The sequence below is a fragment of the Oncorhynchus masou genome, chromosome 27 (assembly GCF_036934945.1).
Source record: "Oncorhynchus masou masou isolate Uvic2021 chromosome 27, UVic_Omas_1.1, whole genome shotgun sequence".
In the NCBI taxonomy this organism is placed as follows: Eukaryota; Metazoa; Chordata; class Actinopteri; order Salmoniformes; family Salmonidae; genus Oncorhynchus; species Oncorhynchus masou.
Genome location: NC_088238.1, coordinates 20075975 through 20090296, shown reverse-complemented (window position 1 = coordinate 20090296; position 14322 = coordinate 20075975). Strand labels below are relative to the sequence as shown.

Here is a 14322-nt window from a genome sequence, read left to right as displayed (position 1 = left end):
CACATGTGTATGCACACCTTTAGGTAGAGCATGTGAGTATCCCTGGAAGTTGACACAAGCATATTGTTACAACTATCCAGTGGCACTAAGCTATCTAGAATGGTCAAATGTCTAACAATGAAGGTTAAAATAAAGACTCCACACATATCTGCCTTCACATACACATTTTTCCAGGGTAAGTGCTATCTGGGATACTTGGGATATCCCTGCCCTAAACCATAACCCCTACATAACCCTTACCTTAACCATTTTAAATGTAAACTTCAATGGGGTAACGTCAGATTTGGGACGTCTCAAGGATCCTGGATTGTATGGACCATTTCTCCAGGCCAGGGTTTTCAACAATGGACACATCAATTAACAAAAAATACAAGATTGTGGTTGAGTCTATATTTAAATGAAAAACAACCAAGAACTTAACAAAGGCTTTGAGAGAGTCAAACAGAGTTTGAAAATGAACATCTATGAAGAAATGTTAAGTTCGAACAAGACAACTACCTGAACTATGGCCTATGAGTTTTATTTATGGATGAGGTTTCTCTCCAGTATGAATAAGCATGTCATCTAAGGGCGCTTTTGTGATAAAGCGTTTTTCACAATGAGAGCAGGGGAATGGGAGCTGCAACATGAGTATCCAATACATTCTAAACATCTTCCCACAAAGTTGACATCTGTGGGGGCATTTACCCGTGTGTGTTCATGAGTGTACCAACAAGGCCCTTGAAGAATAAAATGTATTTCCACAAACGCTACATACAGTAAGCATGATTTCTCCCCTGTATGCATCCTGAGGTGGCGTGTTAGTAATTGATGTTGGATAAATCTCCTCCCACATATAGAACAGGTGAATGGTCTCTCCCCAGTATGAGTAAGTATAAGGGAAGTTAAAGGTCCCAGATGTCATAAACCCCCTGCCAAAACGTGAGCAAAGAATATATGGTCTTTCTCCTGTGTGGACATTTTGGTGCAGTATTAGAGTACCATTTGATTTTTGAATTTCTTCTCACACTGGTCGCAATGAAACAGCTTTTCCTCTGTGTGAACACGTTTATGGTCTTTCATGTTCCCTTTGGTGGAACACAGATGTACTTCTTCGTTGTCTTGGCTGAGGAGGTCTTTACTGTTTCATTGGATGGCAGTGAGTTCTCAGCTCCTCCAGAGTTCAGAGCAACTCAATATTAGGAACGGGTTCTTCATGTTTTATACACTCAGTGTAAGTGAATTTGTCCCAATACTATTGGTCCCCTAAATGGGGGTACTATGTACAAAACGTGCTGCAATGTCTAAAAGGTTCACCTGATATGGATGTAAATACCCTCAAATTAAAGCTGACAGTCTGCACTTTAACCTCATAGTCATTGTATCACTTCAAATTGAAAGTGCTGGAGTACAGAGCTAAAACAACATGTGTAACTGTCTCAGTGCTCACCGTAAATTCCATGGAGGCATTTAATGCCACTGGGAGAAAGGCAAAGCTGATAGATGTACACAAATCACTGGACCCTACACACCACGAGCTAGCTTTGTTAGTACAATAATGGTGCTTTTATAGAATCTGGTGTTTACCACCAAATCACCTACAGTGCATTCAGACTCCTCTACTTTTCTCACATTGTTACATTACAGTCTTATTCTAAAATGGATACTTTTTTTAAAACTCAGCAATCTACACACAATACCCCATAATGACAAAGCGTAAACAGATGAGGAAAAACAATTTAATCCATTTTAGAAAAAGGCTGTAACCTAACAAAATGTGGGAAAGGTCAAGGGGTCTGAATACTTTCCAAGGCACTGCATATAGTTAACGAGTGGAAAAAGGCTAAATAGAATTAAGCAATTGTTCAATTAATCTAAATATATTTTGGGTTTATAGGAAACAACAGAGGTGGTGCCAGGTGTGTAAACTATAAATATGAGGCAAAAGTACAAAATGTCACTTTTTATTTGAGGGTATTGTTTAAGATGCCCTGCTATATTAGAAATGTGGTTTATAATAGTGTTTTTGCCCATTGTTAGTTTTCCAACTTGGTAGCATTGAACTCGGGAAATTATTTCAGGGTAAAATCTAATCTGTTCGCATATAACCAGACGTAACTAACATTTTACAGAACGGTTACAATATTTAGAACACAAATTTTGCCAATCATCTCTGAAGTTACACCGCCTGGTATTGTGACAAATTAGAAGATCTACAAACATGTCACAATCACCTGAAAATGTAGCAGAGAACTATATAGAGCAGAATCTCCAAAGAACATTTCAAAAGCTTATGGTTTATCAATACATTTGTCGACCTTTTCTCTCTTTTTCATGCATTCGTTGATGTATTCTCATGTTTCCCCTTTCAGAGAATCTTTTGCCACACTTTACACATGGGTAAGGTCTCTCCCCAGTATGAATTCGCATGTGTTTCACTAGTCTGGTGGAGGTGGAGAAGCCTTTGGGGCACTGTGTACAGGGGTATGGGCGTTCGCCTGTATGACTTCGCTGATGCACTTTCAGTTTACTTGCTAGACTAAAAGTATTCCCACATTGTTCACAATGATACGGTCGTTCCCCTGTGTGGATCCTTGAGTGTACCATCAGTTCCCCTGAGCAAGCAAAGGTCTTTCCACAAATGCTACACAAGTATGGTTTCTCTCCACTGTGCATCCTGATGTGTCTTGTTAGTACTTGCCGTTGAATAAATCTCTTCCCACATATTGTACACCCATAAGGTCGCTCCCCAGTATGAATGCGTATATGAGATTTTAAGATATCCGATGTCCTAAACCCCCTGCCGCAATGTGAGCAATCATAAGGCCTTTCTCCTGAGTGAACCCGTTGGTGCTGTTTTAGACTACCCTTCGCTTTGAATCTTTTATCACACTGGTTGCAATGGAACGGCTGCATGTCTGTGTGAACACCCTTATGTCGTTTCAGGTCCGATGGGCTTCTGAAACCCTTTCCACATTTAAAGCAGATGTACTTCTTGGTTGTCTTGTTTGAGGGTCTCTGTATTGTTTGACTGGACGGCAGTGAGTTTTCAGCTTCTCCAGAGTCCAGGTTCCTGCTGTCCTCTGTTGGATGTTCCTTCCTGATGTGCTGCTGAAGGTTCACCTCTCTCCTGTGGGAGAATGGGCACTGGGGGCAGGAGAAGACCTGGGAGGGCATGTCACTATCCGGTTCTGCAAGTAAAAAGCACATGGAAGTACACTGAACAAAAATATAAACGCAATATGTAAAAAGTGTTGGTACCATCTTTCATGAGATGGTACCAATATTCTCCATACACACAAAATGTTTATTTCTCTCAAATGTTGTGCACAAATTTGTTTACATCCCTGTTAGTGAGCAATTATCCTCCAAGATAATCCATCCACATGACAGGGGTGGCATATCACGAAGCTGATTAAATAGCATGATCATTACACAGGTGCACCTTGTGCTGGGGACAATAAAAGGTCACTCTAAAATGTGCAGTTTTATCACACAACACAATGCCTCAGATGTCTCAAGTTGAGGGAACGTGCAATTCGCTTGCTGACTGCAGGATTGTCCACCAGAGCTGTGGCCAGAGAATTGAATGTTCACTTCGCTACCATTAGCCACCTCCAATGTCATTTTAGAGAATTTGGCAATACGTCCAACCAGCCTCACAACCGCAGACCACATGTATGGCATCGTGTGGGCGAGCGGTTTATTGATGTCAACATTGTGAACCGAGGTCCCGAGGTGGGGCTATGGTATGGGCAGGCATATGCTATGGACAATGAACACAATTGCATTTTATATCTGTGACCAACAGATGCATATCTGTATTCACAGTCATGTGAAATCCATAGATAAGGTCCTAATAAATTCCTAATGAAATTCTACTATTCAAACTCAGTGTTTTCCTTGTTTTTTAAAGTCAGCAATGCGTAGTGCATGGTCTGCATATAGGGCAAGCTGGCCCTGGACCACGGTCAACTGTTACAGCATATTGTCAAACAACTGTCATAACCCTGGCTAGCTAGCAAACAATTATTGTAAATGTACTCAAAACCTATTGTGGTGACTGATTACACAGCATCTTCCCAGATGGTTCTCCATTTCAGCTGGTGACTGACAATTATAATAGGTATTTTCAGCATGCAATGGCCAGACCACGGTCAACTCATCCATCATAAATACACCCCCATAGAAGAACTTGACAAAGAGCAGCTCAAGCAGATGTGTTTTTCTAAAGAGGTCAACTCATTGTTAAATCACAACTTCCCAACAATGTGGTAGTAACATTTTGAAACATGTCGGCTTCTAGGAATTGTGGTAGCAACAGTAACAACTACCCCACCAGTTACAGAAGCAGACCTGGTTTCAACTTCAAATAGCCTACAATTTTAAATAATTTCACAATGGAACCAATAGAGTAGTCACAAAACTGCAAACCCTGCCCATCTGGCACTCCAGGTAGGCTAAAGCAAACGCTAAACATATTTCAAAGATTTCAAGTAGTATTTGAACACAGGTCTGAAGGGAATATATTATGAAATACTGAATTGTGTAGCTTGTTAAAATCTACAATCTTAATTGCCCATTGGTAACCTAGAATTAGAGCTAAAAATGAATCCATGTCATATGAATTAATGTCTTACTTAATTCAACCATTAAATCCTTGGCTTTAGGGTACCAATATATCCTCCCCAAACAAACAGACTTAACCTTTGGGGAATAGTCAAGTACTTAACTCTGATTGCAATGTAGAAATTCTAATAAGAGCAAACAGTGAAAATGATGTTTCATGCCACGAGAGGTACCAGATCCGGTACAACATGTTCCTGTTCCGGCAGGATCCGGCTCAAATAAAGCTCTGTTGGTGGAGTAGCTAGAGCCACAACGGAAACAGCAGATAAAAGTAGCCTGACTAGTCTAATGGAAAAAACCCTGTCGCTTAACTTAATATTGTTACAACTAATAATAACAACCAGTTATCAATAACACAGTTTGGCAATTGCCATGAACAGTGCACAGATGTATGTAATGTGCTCTGCTCCAAATGTCCTTACCGTCTATGGCCACTGGACGAGCGTGTAGTGATGATCCTGGTTTCTGCTGTCCAGAACTGGATTCACCAGCCTCTTCAAGTCGTTCAACGTCCTGATCAGTTCCATTGTAACTGATTTCTGGTCGCCACTCTTCTCCACCCTCCTGTTCCTTCTTCCTAGTGTCACGACCTCGAGCCTCCACTGAAGTTTGTTTCGAGTTTACCAAGGAAGTGAGGGACAGAGCGGACAGGATGGTGTCAGAGTCGTAGAACAAATTATCTGAAAAAGAGGGAGAATCCAAACCAATTTTATTTACTAATACCTTGGAGGTGAATACAGTTTGTGCAACATTGAAGGTGAAGACATCTTTAACAAAACAAAGCACATTTCATTGGTGGAAAATCAAATCAAATCTAAAGAAGGTCAAAGAATTTACCCCAGTGGAAATAGATAACCTGAAGGCTGCCTACCTCTATTTAGGTGTCCAAGGTGTCTTTGATGCTGTAGCAGTGTCTTCAAGTGCTCAGGGTCAGAGACAGACTGAACACACTCCTCCAGGTCAGAGAATGCAAGGCTGAGACAAGATGCTGTCTGAGGGTGAGAGAGAAAAACTTCTACCCACTGGAAACTTGATGTTCAGTCCATTTATTAAAGGGGTTTCATTCATTAATTCACAACTGTAAACGCAACATTTTTTTAAACATTTGAATTGATAGGATGAAGATGCAGTCATATCAGTACCTGTGTAAAGCTGGGCACCGGCAGCAGCTCCTCCAGTCTGGAGAAGAACTCCCACACCAGAATCTGCAGTGCTGTGTCATACTTAGTACCGTACTGCACTGGGAACACCTCCTTTAATGAAAATGTAGAGAGCTATTACACAGTTAGGTGAATGGTCTTGCCTACAACATGTTACCGTCAAAATGCATTAGTTTAATAAAATATTTGTTTTGTCCATTTGCGCTAATATTCTTGATATTTGTCATAGTACCCAACTTGACACACAACACACGCTTGGGAGCATTACATTTCAAATCAAATTTTATTTGTCACATACACATGGTTAGCAGATGTTAATGCGAGTGTAGCGAAATGCTTGTGCTTCTAGTTCCGACAATGCATTAATAACCAACAAGTAATCTAACTAACAATTCCAAAACTAATTTCTTATACACAGTGTAAGGGGATAAAGAATATGTACATAAAGATATGAATGAGTGATGGTGCAGAGCCGCATAGGCAAGATACAGTAGATGGTATCGAGTACAGTACATACATATGAGATGAGTATGTAAACAAAGTGGCATAGTTAAAGTGGCTAGTGATACATGTATTACATAAGGATGCAGTAGATGATAGAGTACAGTATATACGTACACATATGAGAAGAATAATATAGTGTATGTAAACATATTAGGTAGCATTGTTTAAAGTGGCTAGTGATATATTTTACATCATTTCCCATCAATTCCCATTATTAAAGTGGCTGGAGTTGAGTCAGTGTGTTGGCAGCAGCCACTCAATGTTAGTGATTGCTGTTTAACAGTCTGATGGCCTTGAGATAGAAGCTGTTTTTCAGTCTCACGGTCCCAGCTTTGATGCACCTGTACTGACCTCGCCTTCTGGATGATAGCGGGGTGAACAGGCAGTGGCTCAGGTGGGTGTTGTCCTTGATGATCTTTATGGCCATCCTGTAACATCGGGTGGTGTAGGTGTCCTGGAGGGCAGATAGTTTGCCTCCGGTGATGCGTTGTGCAGACCTCACTACCCTCTGGAGAGCCTCACGGTTGTGGGCGGAGCAGTTGCTGTACCAGGCGGTGATACAGCCCGCCAGGATGCTTTCGATCGTGCATTTGTAGAAGTTTGTGAGTGCTTTTGGTGACAAGACGAATTTCTTCAGCCTCCTGAGGTTGAAGAGGCGCTGCTGCGCCTTCTTCACGATGCTGTCTGTGTGAGTGGACCAATTCAGTTTGTCTGTGATGTGTATGCCGAGGAACTTAAAACTTACTACCCTCTCCACTACTGTTCCATCGATGTGGATAGGGGGGTGTTCCCTCTGCTGTTTCCTGAAGTCCACAATCCTCTCCTTAGTTTTGTTGACGTTGAGTGTGAGGTTATTGTCCTGACACCACACTCCGAGGACCCTCACCTCCTCCCTGTAGGCCGTCTCGTCGTTGTTGGTAATCAAGCCTACCACTGTCGTGTCGGATCACCACCTCCAAGTCCGCAAACTTGATGATTGAGTTGGAGGCGTGCGTGGCCACGCAGTCGTGGGTGAACAGGGAGTACAGGAGAGGGCTCAGAACGCACCCTTGTGGGGCCCCAGTGTTGAGGATCAGCGGGGTGGAGATGTTGTTGCCTACCCTCACCACCTGGGGGCGGCCCGTCAGGAAGTCCAGTACCCAGGGTCTCGAGCTTGATGACGAGCTTGGAGGGTACTATGGTGTTAAATGCCGAGCTGTAGTCGATGAACAGCATTCTCACATAGGTATTCCTCTTGTCCAGATGGGTTAGGGCAGTGTGCAGTGTGGTTGAGATTGCGTCGTCTGTGGACCTATTTGGGCGGTAAGCAAATTGGAGTGGGTTCTAGGGTGTCAGGTAGGGTGGAGGTGATATGGTCCTTGACTAGTCTCTCAAAGCACTTCATGACGACGGAAGTGAGTGCTACGGGGCAGTAGTCGTTTAGCTCAGTTACCTTAGCTTTCTTGGGAACAGGAACAATGGTGGCCCTCTTGAAGCATGTGGGAACAGCAGACTGGTATAGGGATTGATTGAATATGTCCGTAAATACACCAGCCAGCTGGTCTGCGCATGCTCTGAGGGCGCGGCTGGGGATGCCGTCTGGGCCTGCAGCCTTGCGAGGGTTAACACGTTTAAATGTTTTACTCACCTCGGCTGCAGTGAAGGAGAGACCGTATGTTTTCATTGCAGGCCGTGTCAGTGGCACAGCATTTTTACTTCCGGCGCCGACAGAGATGGCCGCCTCGCTTCGCGTTCCTAGGAAACTATGCATTTTTTTTTTTTTTTACGTGTTATTTCTTACATTAGTACCCCAGGTCATCTTAGGTTTCATTACATACAGTCGAGAAGAACTACTGAATATAAGATCAGCGTCAAGTCACCATCAGTACAACCAAGAATATGACTTTCGCAAAGCAGATCCTGTGTTCTGCCTTTCAACCAGGACAACGGAATGGATCCCAGCCGGCGACCCAAAAAAAACGACTTCGTAAAAGAGGGAAACGAGGCGGTCTTCTGGTCAGACTACGGAGACGGGCACATCGTGCACCACTCCCTAGCATTCTTCTCGCCAATGTCCAGCCTCTTGACAACAAGGTTGATGAAATACGAGCAAGGGTAGCATTCCAGAGGGACATCAGAGACTGTAACGTTCTTTGCTTCACGGAAACATGGCTCACTGGAGAGACCCTATTGGAGGCAGTGCAGCCAGCTGGTTTCTCCACGCATCGCGCCGACAGAAACAAACACCTTTCTGGTAAGAAGAGGGGCGGGGGCGTATGCCTTATTGCTAACGAGACGTGGTGTGATCACAGAAACATACAGGAACTCAAATCCTTCTGTTCACCTGATTTAGAATTCCTCACAATCAAATGTAGACCGCATTATCTACCAAGAGAATTCTCTTCGATTATAATCACAGCCGTATATATTCCCCCCCAAGCAGACACATCGATGGCTCTGAACGAACTTTATTTGACTCTTTGCAAACTACTACAAACTACTGCAAACTATTACATCCTGAGGCTGCATTCATTGTAGCTGGGGATTGGGATTTTAACAAGGCTAATCTGAAAACAAGACTCCCTAAATTGTATCAGCATATCGATTGCGCCACCAGGGCTGGCAAAACCTTGGATCATTGTTATTCTAACTTCCGCGACGCAAATAAGGCCCTGCCCCGCCCTCCTTTCGGAAAAGCTGACCACGACTCCATTTTGCTGATCCCTGCCTACAGAACGAAACTAAAACAAGAAGCTCCCACGCTGAGGTCTGTCCAACGCTGGTCCGACAAGCTGATTCCACACTCCAAGACTGCTTCCATCACGTGGACTGGGACATGTTTCGTATTGCGTCAGACAATAACATTGACGAATACGCTGATTCGGTGTGCGAGTTCATTAGAACGTGCGTTGAAGATGTCTTTCCCATAGCAACGATTAAAACATTCCCTAACCAGAAACCGTGGATTGATGGCAGCGGCCTGCCTGCTTGCTCTTCAGGCATTTCCAACACTTTTGCTTGATTATGACACAGAACTACCCAACTATGAAAAGTTGATGTTCGATATTATCTCACCTGAAAAAAGTGTTCCCTCTTCGCTGTGTCTTCCAGCAAGGTTTGAACCAACTCCCCAAAGTTAGACTTTGATGCCTCCACTTTCTTGTTCTCTCTCTGAACATGTAATTACACCCCAAAAAAGTAAGTTAAGAACTATAATTACAAAAAATAAATGTTGTGATAGAGATTTAACATAATCCACATACTCTGTGGTGTATTGCACACAACTTACCGCTTTGTGCTTTACTGTGCATGACTGGATTCTATCCAAGTGGCGTTGGATGGTTTGATGGTCCACCATGTCCTCTTTACCACAGCACAACTCAAGAACCAACTGAAATAGCAGGCACACTTTAATATGCAGGAATGGAAACACTACACATTGAGTGTTTAATGTACAGGGTTGCAGGTGTGATCGCAGGGTTCAGAGAAAATCTTAGGCTCCGAGCTCCAACATGCAGGACTAAGTGAAATAAATTAATGAAAATGATCATAAAAAAACCCCAATAGAACTATATACATAATAACAACCGTAGCAGAGATTAATAAATAAAATGTCCATTGGGGTGGAGGCAGAGTAAAGACTGTAGAGGGGAAAGGGGGAATGACCATAGGGGAGCAGCAGGCAGACTAAATTACCATTGAGCGGGTGTGGGGACCAAGCAAAATAAAAACTATAACAATTATAATAAAAAAGTAAAATTATATATTAACAACTAACAGTGATGAATGTATACTGAACAAAAACAAACAATATGTATTGGTGGTCCCATGTTTCATGAGCGGAGACAAAAGAACCCAGAAATGTACAAAAAACGTATTTCTCTCATATTTTGTGCACAAATTTGTTTACATCCCATTAGTGAGCATTTCTCCTTTACCATGATAATTCATCCACCTGACTGGTGGCATATCAAGAAGCTGATTAAACAGCATGATCATTACATGCCGTTTAATCTTGTGATGGGGACAATAAAAGGCCACTCTAAAATGGGAAAGTTTTGTTACACAACAAAATGCCACAGATGTCTCAACATGAGGGAACACGCAATTGGCATGCTGACTGCAGAAATTGCCAACAAAGCGGTTTCCAGAGAATTGAATGTTAATTTCTCTACCATAAGCCACATCCAACATTGATTTAGAGAATTTGGCCTCACAACCATAGATCATGTGTAACCACGCCAGTACAGGACCTCCACATCTGGCTTCTTCACCTGTGGGATCGTCTGAAGCCAGCTACCCGGACAGCTGATGAAACTGAGGAGTATTTCTGTCTGCAATAAATACTTTTTGTGGGGAAAAACTAATTCTGATTGGCTAGGCCTGGCTCCCCAGTGGGTGGGCCTGGCACCCAAGTGGGTGGGCCTTTGCCCTCCCAGGATCACCCATGCCTGCGGCCCTGCCCATTCATGTGAAATCCATAGATTATGGAGTCATGAATTTATTTCAATTGACTGAAATATATGTAATCATTGCATGTTGCGCATATATTTTTGTTCAGTATAATTGGGGTGGGGGCAGAGTAAAAGTAATTTGGGGGGGGGGGGGGTGAAATATCCATAGGGGGAACAGCAGGTAAGTTAAGTGACCACTAAGGGGGTGGGGAGAAATGTTCATAGGGGGAGTAGTGAGGGGAGCAGATCGCTGACCATTTAAAGACAGAGGGGACACAAACTAAGAAGTCTTAAGACAATGACAACAGAAGTTGATCATGAAAATGTGACAAGAACAATCTTTTGTCCACATTCCTGGCCTTCAAGATCCAGGCGCTTATGAGGAATTAAGTTCTGAATCTCATCCCACGTGTCACTTTTACATCCTCCCAACCCTCAACATTTCCACCTCTCTCACCCTTGCTCTCAGTCCCAGGATGAGTTGGGTCCTCTGCCTGGAGCTCAGCAGCTCTGGGACCATCTCTGTCACCAAAGTCACAAATTCCTCCAGCTTCCCATATTGCATCACATTACGCTGCTCAGCCACTTGCCACATAGATGCAGACATCAAGCGTATTGGTGGAACCAGGAGACACAAGGAGGATAGAGGGAGATTGAGACCTGTCATGAAAACAAAAGGGAGGAATTTGTTAACATAACTTAAGCCATCAAATTAATAAAAACCCTTGCAACTAGACTGACATTTTATGAGACTCCTGGTTTCCACAAAGACCATATAGCCAAGCTAAAGTTGGTCGAAAATTCTCTGTGCTACACCACAACAGTACCTATCCTGTAACTCCCAGTAATGGATACCAAAACATCTTTGGTTAAATGACATTATCTGGTGTAACAATCTGTAGCTCAGTTGAACGAAGTTCATGAGGCATGTATAAGTTATATTCTTCAAGAATAAAATGGGTATACGTAGACAACTCATTTCAAATGACTGAAAATTGATGAAGGGGCGATTCCGCTGTAAACCTTTACAAGTTTGGACATCAGAGCGCAGTACAATACAGCACAGTAGAATAAAGTATAGTATATTTCAGTACACTGTACTCTACTTTTCTTTACTATATTGTACTGTAGTCTTCTCACTGTACAGTACACTATTGTACTGAGCTCTACTCACTGTACAGTACTCAGCATTGTACTATCCATTTGTTCCAATCCAGTCCGTCAGTGTACATTAACATCAAGGTCAGGGTGGACTGACCAAATATCAACTACTTTTCAACGTCCATGGACGTCCAGTGTTGGTCGGTGCTCAGTGGGATAGGATGCTTGTTACAGTAACTGGAAAGAGGGGGCTCAAGGGTAGGTTTCAGTAAGAGCTGGGAGAGGTGGCATTAACTGGAGAGTGAGGAAAGGAGAGGTTTTGTCCAGAGTCATGACTGTTAAGACAACAAAAAATAAAATAAAAAAACTTATCTGAACATAACAGTACGCCAGTGGAGGTCAGTAGCAGGTGACCCAACTGTGCTTTGTGACTATTACAATTTCCCATTGTAGCCAATTCAGTTGCAGTAATTCTGTTACTAATGTTGGGGTAATTTCATACCATTTTGGTGATAGAATTACAAGTTTTAATCACTTAATAATTAATTAACACACAAATCTGTAAAATCACTATAACTAAATTGTTAAGTCTACCATTTTCTTGTTACTTCAGTTTACTTTAATTTTGGTAAAGGAATTACAAGGTAATATTTATTAAACTTACAGAAGGTAAATAATTCATTAAAAACTAAAATGTTGCCATTAGTTGGTAGGGGTCTTTACGTCAACATTATTGTGTTTTGATGTATTTCTAATAGTTTCCTGGTAGGCTAGATGTTTTCTAAGACACATTTTCTAAGACCCCTTCAGTTTATCCAGAAATCAAAGTATTTACTTAGGACTCATATTTAAGATAGAAAATTTTTGAAAAATGTATCTATCATGCCTTCATTTCCCCAAAATATACTCTTAGCTTTCATTTGACACTGAAATTGATATGCTCCTATTAACGTAACATGTTGGTGCGCATGGGTCCATTTCGATGGAAATGCCCTGTAGCAATCGCAGACCTTTTATGTCGCAACACTTTCAGGTGTTGACTCTACTATGGCTTTTACCCAGTTAGGCCTAACGTTAGCTAGTGCAGCCGAACGTTAGCTAGTGCATGCCTAACGTTAGCTATGTGAATTGAACCAAATATTATTTCACATACTGCACCGCATATTCCTGATCTAAGCTTGAACAGAAATACATTTTGGGGAAGCCTTTCAGGAAAAGATGACAAACCTTGAGTTTTTGAATCCATTTCACCAGCAAACCAAACTGCTGCTAGGACCGTATATTAACGTTGAGTGGGTAGCTATCTAACTTGGAGGCTGGTAACGTTAGTTAAACATTTTATTGTGTGACGACAATTCATGAGTCTTCAAAATAAAAGTATCCCATGTTGTTTATAACTAGGACAGACCACATCCTGTCGTTTCCAATGGGGAAAAATGGCATTAGTGGGCAGAACAAGCAAGGAGGAGGGCAGAGCCAAGCACGAGCAAGCCAGATCCAATTGGCGCGTTCTGGTTAATTTGCATATTTCCGTTAGGCGAGGTGCGTGTGTGCAAAACTCAATTCGCCTTGTCACTTCCTCTAAACAACGCGTTTTTTATTTTGACAAAGGGTAAAGTCTACAAAACGTAGTCCACTCTATTCGTAAAAGATTATAGTTTTGGGAACAGAAAAGTGTATTGAGATCAAATGTTTCATCGATGAGAAAATGTGCAGAATTTTGGCCAAAATCGATCTCGTTCCATGTTCTCCCACTACCGGCCAGTGGGCTTGTTCTTGGAAACGCCAAGCGGATGCTTCACATATATACATCTGGTGAAATATCTGTCTCATTGTGGCTTGATCGAGTACAGCTATGGATGGATCATACCAACTTCCCTAAGCAAACATGATTGCTCAAGAAAACCAAGGCCACTTTCACTTTCCCTTCAATTAAAATGTTTGAAATTAACGCGAAAAAGGTTTGAGGACCAAATTCGTAGTTTCAACGAAATATACAACTTTTGGTCAATATGTAGCGGAATACTCAGTATACTCAATACGTTCCGTTCCGTTGTGTCCCTTGATAAAAACAAAACGTTAGCGCCCCCTGGCGGAGCTTGTGGTTAGATCTAAATCTGACCAGAGATACAGTATTTTAGGTCTGACTATGTACTGTACGAGTTTGAAGCTGGTTCACTGGCTGGCCATGTCGGCAGGCAGGATGGTATGTTGTGATAAAGGACACCGATCATGTGGGAGGTTATACATGACCTTGGATGGGATACGTATTATGGTGGTAGGAAGGAAGGTCTAATCCTGCCACAAGGGTAAAGACAGGCACCAAAGGGGAAGCAGAAGAGCAAAAATAAATAAATATAGAAATGGATGTGTATTGATGTGTATACAGGGCTAATCTGTAAAATAGACCCTGGTCTTTTTTTTTACCTTAATTTAACTAGGCAAGTCAGTTAAGAACAAATTCTTATTTTCAATGACAGCCTAGGAACAGTGGGTTAACTGCCTGTTCAGGGGCA

At 42.2% G+C, this 14322-nt stretch overlaps 1 protein-coding gene across 1 annotated transcript; it reads right to left on the bottom strand.

Moving 5' to 3' along the window:
- Positions 1-375: 375 nt before the first annotated feature.
- Positions 376-13220, bottom strand: LOC135515735 (zinc finger protein 239-like). Its single transcript, XM_064939432.1, has 8 exons — positions 13034-13220; positions 11163-11365; positions 9541-9642; positions 9327-9422; positions 5751-5861; positions 5480-5600; positions 5031-5288; positions 376-3170 (listed from the first exon to the last, which is right to left on the bottom strand). The coding sequence occupies exons 1-8, from the start codon at positions 13050-13052 to the stop codon at positions 2281-2283; spliced, it is 1800 nt and encodes a 599-aa protein (XP_064795504.1). The 5' UTR covers positions 13053-13220; the 3' UTR covers positions 376-2280.
- Positions 13221-14322: the final 1102 nt, after the last annotated feature.